The 13,451-nt window shown below is 39.6% G+C and overlaps 1 protein-coding gene across 2 annotated transcripts in view; it reads left to right on the top strand.

The window, feature by feature from the left end:
* Nucleotides 1-11,739, top strand: part of LOC125465487 (multiple epidermal growth factor-like domains protein 9) — a 307,302-nt gene extending 295,563 nt beyond the window's left edge. For both annotated transcript variants that reach the window (XM_059638230.1, XM_048559081.2), the window contains 2 exons: nt 2,224-2,487; nt 6,749-11,739. In XM_059638230.1, coding sequence (XP_059494213.1) covers nt 2,224-2,487; nt 6,749-7,221 — 737 coding nt within the window. In that variant the 3' untranslated portion in view covers nt 7,222-11,739. The remainder of the gene's footprint in view (nt 1-2,223; nt 2,488-6,748) is intronic.
* The last annotated feature ends 1,712 nt before the right edge of the window (nt 11,740-13,451 follow it).

Here is a 13,451-nt window from a genome sequence, read left to right as displayed (position 1 = left end):
TGTGTCCCCATAAAGCAGCCACAGTCTTCTGTAACCATTCCAAGGATCTGCTCATAGGGATTGAGGACACAACTGTCAGCCACTCCCTTCTTGGTCCTCTCTACGTGCTTCTGAAATGTTTTCATGTTGCAATGAGACAGAAAGAGGAATTGATTGAGATGAAAGGTGGTGAGAAAGTAGGCAGTGCAGAGGACAGAATTGGTTAAGAGTTTGGGGGTGTGGGTGGAGGTAAGTGGGAGACATTGAGTGGAGATGCTGCATGCAATGGTGAGAGCTGTAGACCATTAGGTTTGGTGGGAGGTGAGTTAGGGTAAGTGTGAGGCAACAGAAAGAAAATTGTGAAACTTAACTCTCACGGAGTATAAAAGGCTATTAATCTTGCAGCTCTGCTACACATTTCTCTTGGTGTGTGAAAGGGCTATCTGGGTTCAGGCTGGCTGTGCCTGGCACAGTGGCTGTTCTTTTGTCAGTCAAACTGAGTGAAGGAGAGTTGGCCCCTCTACCACCCTCCCCACCAGCAGCTCAGGTCCCTTCCTCCCAAGCAGGATGCCAGTGACCTTTCCGAGACATCTTACAGAGAGCAGAGCATGGAGACCAGTTCCTGGCCTGTAGTGTTTAAAGTGGTGTGAGGCTGTGGTTTATATGTGACACCAGTCGTTTGAATAGCTCAAGGTCCGAGTAGCAGTGAACATTCACACCTCTACTGCAAGACTAGATGAGAAGGCATCATGGAGTCTGAACATACAATGAATGAGGTGAGCAGCAGAAAGTTGTGAGAAAAGTCACCATGAACGAGGATGGTTCCATGAAACTCCCTGAAAATAACCCAGCCAAATACATGGGAAAATCCAGCCCATATGTTTAAGTAATGGTCAGTCCTTGAACAGCGAATATTGAAGATGGGCGTAAATTGTGACAAAGATTTTGACCATTTGAACTGGGGAGAGTAGAGCATTGTTTTTATCTGTCGCCATCACAGTGTTAGATCACCTAAATTCCCAGAATGACAACCAATTTAATACTTACTCATAATACATCTTTTGAAGTTACTTATCTACAACAAAATGAATTTCCAGTTCTGAAGAATGGTCAGTGGACTGAAAACATTAACTCTGTATCTCTCCCCAGAGCTGCTGCCAGACCTGCTGAGTTTTTCCAGCAATTTGTTTTTGTTTCAGATCTCCAGCATCCGCAGTTCTTAGCTTATGTTCTTACTTTTCCAAATATGTTTGATCTATCCAATCATACCAACATTTAGAATCCGACAATTTAGAAGAAGCATAACTAAACAGAAATGAAGAAGTATCTGATAAATTAGCAGAATGAGTTGAACCATCGCATCACAAACTGAAAGATCCACTTTGCAGAGATTTGAGGCATAAATTGTAAATAATTACTAAACAACTGCACGACAGTGAAAGCTGCTCACAAAGATTGTGCAATCTCCATGGAGATTTTGCCATTTCCAACATTAAACTTCATTCCCTTATCAACCAGTGGGAGCTTGGACATTCAGCAGATAAGTGGAATCAGATTTTCACCAATCTGTTCACTTAAATGCTTGTATTAGAATGGTCACAGTGTGGTTTGCTGTGGCTCAGTGAATGTATCTATTACAGCAGGTTAAGACGTTAAATTGATGTCAGTGAATTCTGACATTAAACAAACTTATAAATACACATGGAGAGTTCTTGTGACACAGAGGTTGTGTCACTACCTCTGGGCCCAGGACGTCTAGGTTCACGTCCCATTTGCCGTGAATGTCCGACATAGCGTGATGCAACAAATTGATTAAAGTAACTACACAACTTGAGCTACATGGTGTCCTAGTGTGTAATAGCTTTACTTTTCTGGCACTGCAACTGTGTCAATTTGAGCCGAGTCTGAAGGCTATGGGTTTTACATTCCAGGACTCAAGCCTGGAAACTAGACAAACACTTCAGCACAGTAAAGAGCTACATAGCCAGTGTTGCTGTTTTTTTTCCAAATGAAATGTTACTCTTCAAAAAGTATCACAGGAGCCTGTGTTTGACTGATTGACAAGAAGACAGTTATTTTCCATTTTGTAGAACTTGATTATAACTGACTGGCACAAATACATAGATTTTATTTTCAAGTAATATAACAAGAGATCTGTGGAGTCTGCAGGTACGTTAAGTATGATATCAAGTGCTGTGCCTTGTTACTAAATCTTGTGTCTTTTTTGTGTGTTTCCCTACACAGTATCAGGTGAGGCAGTTTGTGACCAGTGCAAGCCTGGCTACTTTGGCTCCAACTGTGAGGAGTGTGCTGACGGCTACTACAATTCAGACAGCATTTGTGTGAGGTGTGAATGCAACAACAACATAGATATAAACAGCAGGCAACCGATCTGTGACTCGGAGTCCGGGCGGTGCCTGAGCTGCACATTAAACACAACAGGCTTTCACTGCGAGAAATGCGCCGAAGGATACACGGGAGATGCTGTGGCAGGGAGCTGCCAAATAGGTGAGCATCCAGTTTGATCACTGAACAATAATTGGGGGTAAGAGGATATCATTAGATGCATGCTTAGAAGGTTCAGGTGCAGTCCAGATGAGTTCCTTGACCCCATTGTGTATCAATGCTGTGTGTATAACAAGGAAGCCGGGTAGATATTTGCTTGTTTTCGGTCCCCTGCGAGAGATGGAGATTAAGAGTGCCTACAATAGCACAGCTCCACCGGTGCTCTAATGGTGGCGTTGCCATGTTAATCATGGTACCAGGCATTGGTTTTCCATTGTGCTGTGTCACCCACAAGCCAATCACATGTTTAATAATTATCTAAACTCACATTAAAAACAATGAACCATGGCCAGTTTTTCAGCAATTGCCTATTTAACAGGACACATCCTATTTGCTGACACGCCAGTGTGATCCTTCAGGTCTGTGTGAAAGCTTATTTCGTAAGGTTTTCTGTGCAACAATCCATAAATAATTCCTCCACAATTGGCTAAACCAATTTAAACACATTCTCTGCCCTTCATACACAGACTCTGGGCTCAGACTGCTGTGTTACCCACTCAATTGCTTTTTATTGAAAATATTTGACACCAGCAAGCCATTCTATAAAAATATCTGAAAGACAATATTATTTTCATTGCCGTTATAAGACTATAAGACATAGGAGTGGAAGTAAGGCCATTCAGCCGTTGAGTCCACTCTGCCATTTAATCATGGCTGATGGGCATTTCAGCTCCACTCACCCGCACTCTCCCCGTAGCCCTTAATTCCTTGCGAGATCAAAAATTCATCAATCTCTGCCTTGAAGACATTTAACGTCCCGGCCTCTACTGCGCTCCGTGGCAATGAATTCCACAGGCCCAACACTCTCTGGCTGAAGAAATGTTTCATTTCCATTTTAAGTTTACCTCCTCTAATTCTCAGGCTGTGCCCACAGGTCCTAGTCTCCCCACCTAACGGAAGCAACCTCCCAGCGTCCACCCTTTGGAAGCCATGCCTTATCTTGTAAGTTTCTATTAGATCTCCCCTCAACCTTCTAAACTCTAATGAGTACAATCCCAGGATCCTCGGCCATTCATCGTATGTTAGGCCTACCATTCCAGGGATCATCCGTGTGAACCTCCGCTGGACACACTCCAGGGCTAGTATGTCCTTCCTGAGGTGTGGGGCCAAAAATTGGACACCATATTCTAAATGGGGCCTAACTAGAGCTTTATAAAGCCTCAGAAGCACATCGCTGCTTTTATATTCCAGCCCTCTCGACATTATGGCTGGACATTGATTCAAACCATATATTAAAAAATGTTAAAATGTTTTAGGAATAGCTTTTATTTTTGCATCACACTGTAGTTTTGATTAGACCAGTGGTACTAGAGAGAACAAGGAAACTGCTAACCAATACCCTCAGCTCCGCTGTGTGGCTGCTACTAAACCATGTCCCATGTCAGATGTCAGATTAAGGTCCCTTAATAATCAAATCTCAGAATTTAGTTTAATAACCTCAACCTACTCAGGATGATCATCCGAACCATTTTCTTTTCCTAAGCATGGGGAGAGGGAAAGAAAGAGATTTTATTGAAAAACTCAAAAAGATGCAGCATAGCAAGTGGCCACTGGACCACCATGTCAGTGTGGGGGCCCCTTGGAAAAGCTTTTCATTAGTTCTGCTCACCTTCCTTTTCCCCAAAACCCTGAAAAATATCCCCTTCAAGTATTTATTCGAGTTCCCAAATGAATATTGTTATTAAATTGGCTACCACCATGCTTCAGATCGTCCATTCCAACAAAAACTCACTTTTGATATAAAAAATCTTTTCCTTATGTTCCATCTGGGTCTTTTGCCATAAACCTCGGGATTAAATCACACTGTTCAATGAATGAAAGAAAAAAGCAGCTGTTCTATTTGTAATGTACCAATGAAGCGCCTCCTGAACTATAGACTGATTGAATAAGTAGGTTACCCATTAATGGGACAGAACAGGTCAAATCAATGCATCTGTTTTGTCATACGACAGTATGGTGGCTCATGTATTGAACTGGAAAAGTACTGTCATCTGGTTCAGTTTGATCAATACGTACGGAAACTCTGGACACTGAAAGGAATAATGCGTAAATAAAAACTGAAAAAAATTGCAGATGTAAATCAGGAATAGAAACAAAGTTGCTGGAAAAGCTCAGCAGGTCTGGCAGCATCTATGAAGAAAAAACAAAGTTAACGTTTCGAGTCTGGTGACCCTCCCTCAGAAGTACACCGGACCCAAAACGTTAACTGTGTTCTTTCCTTCCCAGATGCTGCCAGACCTGCTGAGCTTTTCCAGCAACTTTGTTTTTGAGTTGAAGGGAATAATGCAGCTCACTTCATCAAACTTGTTCATTTTCCACCCACTGAAAATTCATCTCTGCATTCATTGCTGAATCAGGAGGACAACACAGATAGGAAAGACTGCAGATCAAAGATTATATTACCCCCTCCATTGTTATGTATCCAGCATCAGTTCACTTTTCAGTTTTCACATGTATAGTTCAAATTTCTTTGATAATTTTCCAGCAAGGAGGCAGATAGCATACAGACTGGATGGTAGGGATTATAAAGAGATAGTTGAAGGCTCATTGTTGTTTTGTACACAGAATAGAGCTAAAATTGACAAAAATGTGTGTAATCTATTTCACTTTTAACATCTAATTATCTGTCTATAGCTGTTAGATTTGTTTCATATAGTTCCAAAAGATACCACATGTTTCCTTGCAAGATATTGATTTCAGGGTCCTGTCATGATTATCCCTATCACTTAAACAAACAGGAATGAATTATATAGTTCATCACAGATCAACTCCAATCATCCCAAAATTCAATAACAGATCCATCATCCACTTGTCAGAACAATTTATAAAAAATGGCAAGCTGAACCTAAATTTCCTACTTTGTTAAATAAATATTTGGATTGGAATGGATACTAGAATTTTCACGAACTTCAATGATCATCACCTTTGATCTATTTTAGATCGTTGAATCGTTTGCAACGCAGTGTAACCTTTAAGAACAATGTCTGATTTCATTTTTGCTGAAAAGGTGCTGAAATGGCACCACCTGCTGGACATTCATCATTTTAATAAATAACAGTGAATGAAATAAGCTGCTGAACTGAGTTTACATGTATGGATATGCCAAAGTAAGGACTCTTGTAGCACAGCGGTAGTTGCCCTACCTCAAGCCAGGATACCTGGAACCAAGGGTCACTTGCTGCAGAGGTGTTTTTTTAACATGTGTGAACAGGTCGTTTAAAAATAATGTCCAAATATGCTAACTGTATTGGTTTTGTATTTTATGTGCACATAATCCAAGGTATACAACAGAGTGACAAGCATTTGACATTTTAAGAACAATGCAATCAATTCTTAATGAAGTGTTCTGCTTTGAAATGCACATTAATTATTCAAAATGAATAGCCAACTGACTCAGTTCATTATATAACCTGCCAAATGCATGATTTTATAAACACTACTGACGCAAACACTGGCAAGAAACCCGGATGCTTTTGTTACAATGGAATAATGTTCACAAGCAACTTGAGCCATTTTACTATTTGCAGTTGCTCGTCAACTAATGAATGATGCTGCTCTTTGTTGGTTTCTAGTAGCTTTAATGAGCGTAATGACATATTCCCTTTCATTTCTCTTTGAAAATATTGGTTTCTATTCAAGGCATTGAACTCCATTAGTTATATACATGTTATAAATAAACAAGAGAGAATCCTTCAGCTCCCTGTATGAGCTTTGGTTTAGAGGGGTGGGAGAGAGGCTTAATAATATGTAGTTATAGAATGAAATTCCATAAGTAATTTTGATATGATACATTAGGCAGAGGTGGGGACAAGAAGAGGAGTTTATTTTTTCAGGCAGAAAGTATTTCCTGATATGAGGCCTATTGCTGGCACTACCTTTCTTTGGGAACCCCTTTTGTAAATAGAGAACCTAGTCATTTGGTGTGTAATAGGAGCTTTTACCTCCCCACTTGCCTTACAACATTTGAAGACAACAAAGTGGTTGCATTCTAGTCCTCAAACTAAACAGCAGCTGGCCTCTGAAGCACAGGCTTGGAGTAGAAATAAGATCACTTAGTGATTCAGAAAACCTTGCAAAGAAATGGGAGTTACATTTCTGTAAGGGATACGTTCAGTCCTATAATGCAATAAATGTTCATAGCCTATGTTACACTGAAATGATTCAGCTTTCTGCCTCGTATTAACTCCTTTCCTTCCTTTTCCAGAAATAACCACAGTACTGACAACAGCTTCCATGCCAACAACCACTATTTCGAGTACCAGCACGACAATCTCCCCGTCAACTTCAGTCACAAACAGTACATTTAGTGCAAAGACTCAGACATTCCTGTCAACTTTATTGAGCACACCCCAGAGCATGGTGAGCACAGCCGAACCAGTGACACCTGAAATATCATGGACTCAGTTTAACGTCGTGGTGCTGGTGGTTATTACTGCTGTGGTCGTCCTGCTCATGGGTTTCGTGGCTGGTGTCTATGTTTACCGGGAGTATCGAAACCGGAAGTTAAATGCTCCCTTCTGGACCATAGAACTGAAGGAGGACAACATAAGTTTCAGCAGTTACCATGACAGCATCCCCAATGCTGATGTTTCGGGACTGCTCGAGGATGATGTGACTGAAGTGGTTCCGAATGGACAGCTGTCTCTTTCAACGCCAATGAACTCATACAAGATATAAAATCTAAAATAACTGGAAACATAGGATTGGAGAAAGGACAATTAAATGGGCTGAGCAGCCAAATTGCTCTGTATAACAATCAAATTTACAAAAGCAACATAGTTATGTTGTAAAACTGTCTGCTTCCTTGAACTGAATTGGTACTCGAAACAAGAGCCTATGAATCAGATAGAAATTACATCCTATTAACTCCATTCACCAGTGTAAAACACCCCAAAGAAGTTTCTATTTTTGTACAAATATAAGATGCAATGAAGTTTAGGATTAAGTTCTCTGTGAATATGGAGAAGGTGAATGATTATTTAACAGACATGCCCTACGCAAAAGGAACATTGCAGTATTGTGCATCACACTGCGACAGAAAGACCTGCTGCTGAGAGATTGGGGTATTAGTTTTATACAAGATGACTAAATACTTCATCAAAGACTAGATGAAAAGCTCTGGACTCTAGCTTGTAAGCTACAGACAGTTACAAATGGTTGCCAAGGGACAAAGGCAATAATCAAATTAGGGCCAACATGTTTCCAATGGAGATTGCATTGGTACAGCTGTTAATGTCACACGTACTCTGGTCACTTAGCACACAATGCAGCAGTCTGTCAGTGTCATATCCTTGTGACCATACGTGAGCTTGCTTCAAAAAGCAAATGACCAGTCACCTCTAACATCTGTTCACATCTGTCAGATGCAAGCTCATATCTAATGGTGTCAAAATGGCTGTTTGTTGTAAATTCTTGTGGTACAGTCATGAACCAAGTGATAATAAACTACAGCCTTAAATCGGCCCTCTACTTGAGAATTATAAGCACATATAGGACCAGAGAATGGTTTAGTGCAATTGTAAATTTCATCAAAGTACCTTAAAAACACAAGCATATCTCACTAATGATTTCTTTAATTTGACAAATGAAGAGGACCATTAACAACCTGCAGCACTCTATCCAATTCTATATAACCAGATTTGTTAACAGACTTAAGTCAAAAAGTTAATTTTTTTTGGGGTGTAGAGAGAGTCATGACCCAGTGAACCTGGATCAGTCTGCCAGTCTAACATGAAAAGACACTGCAGAAAGAAGAAGTGACATTCTCTCTGACCTGAAGTTATACTACTGGCAGTTTGTGGTTCCAGAAGGAGTGGTAAAAAGTAGTAAAAAGCTGAAGGACCACTTGTTGTTAACTGAGAGGCTTCCATTTCAAGGGCATTTGATTTTCTTCCTGCACAGGTCCAGCAGTATCCATTTTGTTATTACAGCAAAACCCATGAAAATGCCTCAGTCAATGGAGCTTTCCCATTCCAACGGCATGTAGTTACTGCATCTCATTCACTGATTCTTTGGGAATGGGAGGCCCGAAATTTGACAACACCAACTCTGACCTAGACTTAAGTGACATTATTAGTCAGAACTTCAGTATCAATGAAGGACAAGCGGTTAAAATTGAAGTAGTCATTGATCTTTTACTGTGATGTAGATATTTTAAACTAATATTTTCAGTGGTCTTCTTTGATATCAGTCAAGTCTTTCTTTGTTTAATTTTGAAATAAATTCACCCCAACACAACAGTTTGTTTGGTAATTAAACTCCGTATAATTCTTCAGTTAAGTACATTTACATATTTGATGGCTCCATCACTGCAGCTGTTTAGTTCAACCACACAGAAAACCTGTCTTTGGCCAGTATTATATTGTCAAAGCCCTCCCATACTTATCACATCAGGGCAGAAGTTCTCCAGTACTTGAAAACATCAGGAATAGAAATTCTAGAAAATCTATACAAACATCACTCCCTGCTCTCACTCACTCTGACTGCATTGACTCAAGCAACCTCGTCCATAATCTCCAAAACCTGGCCTGGCCTTGCTCTATATTGTTTCAACTGTCATTTTCACTGTCAATGAATGATACAGCAAAATAACTTAGCATTCAGCTCATTGTACTTGTGAAGAGAGCTATACCATTAGTCTCTCTTCCCTATCCTAGCCCAGCTAATGATTCCTTTTCAAGCAATTACTCAGCTCCCGTTTCAAAATTACTAAATCTACATCCATCACCTTTTTGGAAAGGATATTCCACTTCATAACTAGTTACACAAAACCCTTTTCTGTTGTGTAATTTTGTTAAATGCATGAAATTTGGGGCCTTTGCCTAATGACCTCTCTGCCACTATTTCTTCTTATTCTGTCCAAGTACTTTCAGATTTTGAATGCATATCAAATCTTCCCTTAAACTTCTTTGTTCTATGGAAAACAACCTATGTTCTGGGGAAGGGTCACCGGACCCAAAACGTTAACTCTGTTTTTCCCTTCACAGATGCTGCCAGACCTGCTGGGCTTTTCCAGCAACATCTGTTTTTGTTCCAGGTTGACAGCATCTGCAGTTCTTTCGGGTTTGTTTTTACCCATTTCTCTGGTTTCTCCAGATAACTGGAGGTCTTTCATCCTGATTTCATTGTATTAAATCCCCTTTGGATTATAACCCTTGACAGCTTTCCTAAAACATGCTGCCCTGTAGTTGTTTGTTGTGAGTCAATGGTCTTAAGAATTTCATGAATAAATTTGTACAGATTTTTAATCAGCGAGCTTACAGCAGATGCTGTTTTCACTGTGGCTCAAGTTGAATCCCACACCTTCCCTGTAATCCATAGTTATGAATGACAAGCTAAGCCATTACTGGCTTGCAATAATGGAATGAAAATGGAAATGGAAATGAAATTGTAAATTCCTGTGTAATTGCCTGACAAGTTTTCACATGCAGCATTTGTTAACTGATTAAGTTTGGTCACAAAACAAATAAAATCTGACTTTGGAACAGATGCGTATATTGTGAAAGATATTCTAAAGTAACAGAGTATTGGACACATCATCAGATCCCCAACACAGGAATCTGGGCAAAACATATTCTCTTCAGTGTTCAAAAATATAACGCTGCACGTAACATATACTCAAGGGTTAGGATACATTCAATATGCTATAGTTTCAATATTTTGCAGACCGTTATATTTAGAATTGCTCAGTCCTCAGCCCTGAAGGTGTACAGCTATGTGCGAAACAAGTTCACTATCCATTTGTATTGAAACCATTTGATTAGTTTCTTTAAAGTAAATCTTAAATGGTTCCAAACAGGGGGAAGTACAACCAATTACAGCAGATTAAGCACTTGCTTTCAATTGTACAGTAGATCAAGCAAACTGATTGTTATAAGGCACATTTATTTAAAACATGACAACAGAATATGTAAATACTTGTATTTAGAAAGAGTGCAGGTTTAAAGATGTTTATTGACTGAGGACATACTTCTTTCTTTGAGTGTTAAGTGTTTGTATTTAAATGTTTAAAAAAAATAAAATCTTTAAAATGATGCTGGCTTTTCAACACTAACAAGTCGTTAAGTTTCACCAAAAGGTAACAGTAACATACCTTTCTGAAGGTTGATGCTGGAGGGGATACTGCCTCCAATTTTGCAAGAGCAATCAGTAAGAAGCATTAGGAATAATACAGCCACTTACTTGCAAACCAATTAATTCCAGATCCATTTCTACAATGTATCACTTTGTGAATCAACTGATTTTTTAAAAATAATCTGTGTATTAATTGCCGATTCTCATTTTGTTGTGTGGAATTGAAAGGATACACTGCCATCTGATCAATTGCTTTGGAAGACTGTTAACACATTGGTGTACAGAATAATGCAATATTTCATCAATATCTGTATTCATGACTGGCATTTAAATGAAAATCATAACACTCCAGACGTTTGTACTAAAATAAAAAATGTTCCAGAGAAACTCGGCAGGTCTGGCAGCTTTAGTGGAGAGAGAAACTGAGTTAATTTTTCGAAGACTGTTCTTAAGAACTGTTTCGCAGATGAATCATATTGAATCTGAAACTCCTATAACTATCTGGGTGTTAACATTTTCATTTAGATTTGAATGACTTGGTCTGTTTACTTAATGTCATTTTATGTTTTAGAAATTGATGTTAATCAATGAGAGCTTGAACAGAAAGGTTCCATAAAACCATTAGTTTGGGAATGAGTGTCTCCAGAACTTTGTTTTTATTTCTGATTTTCTAAAGCCTGTGTTGACAGATGCAGAAACAATACTTCTAGACTCAGAACTAGGAACGCATCCCCTGACCATGTTAGTCAATCTGCTGATGCTGATTATAAAAATACTGAATTTATATTTAAAAAAATGTAGATGTGTGTTTGATATTGTCACAATTAAATTGGCTTGATTACTGCTTACATACCTGCAACAACTGTTCTTAAAAAGTGCAACTGTGCAATGTGATACATAGTCATAGCTGGAGGAAACACAAAACAAAATGACAGTAATGGATACACAATGTGCCCCCACTCTCCCCCTCCCCTCCCTCATGACCACCACCTACCCCTGTAACTCGAATCATTTATTTAAAAAAAATGCTGTGGATGGACGCACAATTACAGGAATTTAATTCCCAGTACTTGTTTTGTATTTCCTTAATCTTACTTGTGATCACCAACATAGTGAAAGATGACCAGCAAATAAAAAAGGTTTAACCAATGTTTGAGCTTTTCTGGGTTTTTTTTAAAGTCATCATTATCAGGCTCCTCTCAACATGACAGATAATGGCACAGTGCAGAAGCAGTATCTTGACTTAAAAACAAAAATTGAATGTTTGGAAGCTATGCCATTATGAATTTCTTTCAGTCCAGATTACTTGTTTATAATAATGTCTTCTTTCTTTCTTTCAGTTACTATTGAATCACTTTCACTGTAGAAGATTAATAAAAGCATAGTATACATATGAATCTGTAGAAAGTAATGGGGTGGAAACTAAAGCCATGATGGCAAGGCTGGGGAGAGAAATCACGGGCCCTGCTGCTTCATCTGTTTCTAACCTCCGCCACCTCTCCAACCTCCCACCACCCCCTTATTCTCTGCCAATCCTCTCAAAGTGTCAGTGATATACACCACAGAAACAGACCCTTTGGAAAAATTTGCCCATGCCAACCTGATATCCTGTATAAATCTAGTCCCATTTGCCAGCATTTGGCCCATATCCCTCTAAACCTTTCCTAATCATATGCCCATCCAGATGCCTTTTAAATGTTGTAATTTTACCAGCCTCCGCCACTTCCTCTGGCAGCTCATTCCACACACACGCTACTCTCTTCATGAAAAAGTTGGCCCTTACGTCTCTTTTAAATGTTTCCCTTCTTAGCGTAAAGCTATGCCCTCTGGTTTTAGACACCCCACCCTGTGAAAAGACCTTGACTATTCATCTTATCCATACCCCTCATGATTTTATAAACTTCTGTGAGCACACCCCTCAGCCTCTGACCCTTTAGGGGAAATAGCCCCTCCTATTGGTATCATCTAACTAACTTATTGACCATACTTATTAACCATTCCTCCTATATTGACATATAAATCACTTATATAAATGACAAAAAGCAGTGGACTTAGCACTGATCCTTGCAGCACACCACTGGTCATGGGTCTCTAGTCCAAAAAGCAACCCTCCATCAACACCCTGTGTCTCCCATCTTCAAGCCAATTTTGTGTCCAAATGGCTAGTTCTCCCTGTATTCTGTGTGATCTTGTTAATTGGTCTACCATGTGGAACTTTGTCGAATGTCTTACTGGAGCCCATATTGACAACATCCACCATTCTGCCTTCATCAATACTCTTCGTCACTTCTTCAAAAAACTCCAAGTTAGTGAGACACAATTTCCAACACACAAAACCATGCTCACTATTCCTATTCAGTCTTTGGCATTCCCAATACATGTAAATCCTATCCCTCAGAACCCCTTCCAACTACTTACCCACCACTGATGTCAAGCTTACCAGGCTATACTTCCTTGGCTCTTCCTTGCCACCTTTCTTAAAACATGGCACCACATTAGCCAAGCTTCAGTCTTCCGGCACCTCCCATAATGATGATACAAATATCTCAGCAAGGTAGCCACCAATCACTTCCCTAGTTTCCCACAAAGTTCTAGAGTAGACCTGATCCAGTCAAGGAGATTTAACCACCTTCCCACAATCGCATGTTATCACTTCCCGCTTCAACAAAGAAAACTCCTAGCAAAATGGTGAAGCCAGTTGGTGACGGCTGATTACAAATATCATCTGAAAAATGTGCAGCACCACTGCTCTTTAACAATGACCAAAGATATAACGAACTGTTAGTTTGTGTGTGCCCGACAGGGAACCACCTTCAACCACATCCCACAATATT

Source organism: Stegostoma tigrinum, chromosome 29, assembly GCF_030684315.1.
Source record: "Stegostoma tigrinum isolate sSteTig4 chromosome 29, sSteTig4.hap1, whole genome shotgun sequence".
Classification (NCBI taxonomy): domain Eukaryota; kingdom Metazoa; phylum Chordata; class Chondrichthyes; order Orectolobiformes; family Stegostomatidae; genus Stegostoma; species Stegostoma tigrinum.
This window is presented reverse-complemented; position numbering and strand designations above follow the sequence as displayed.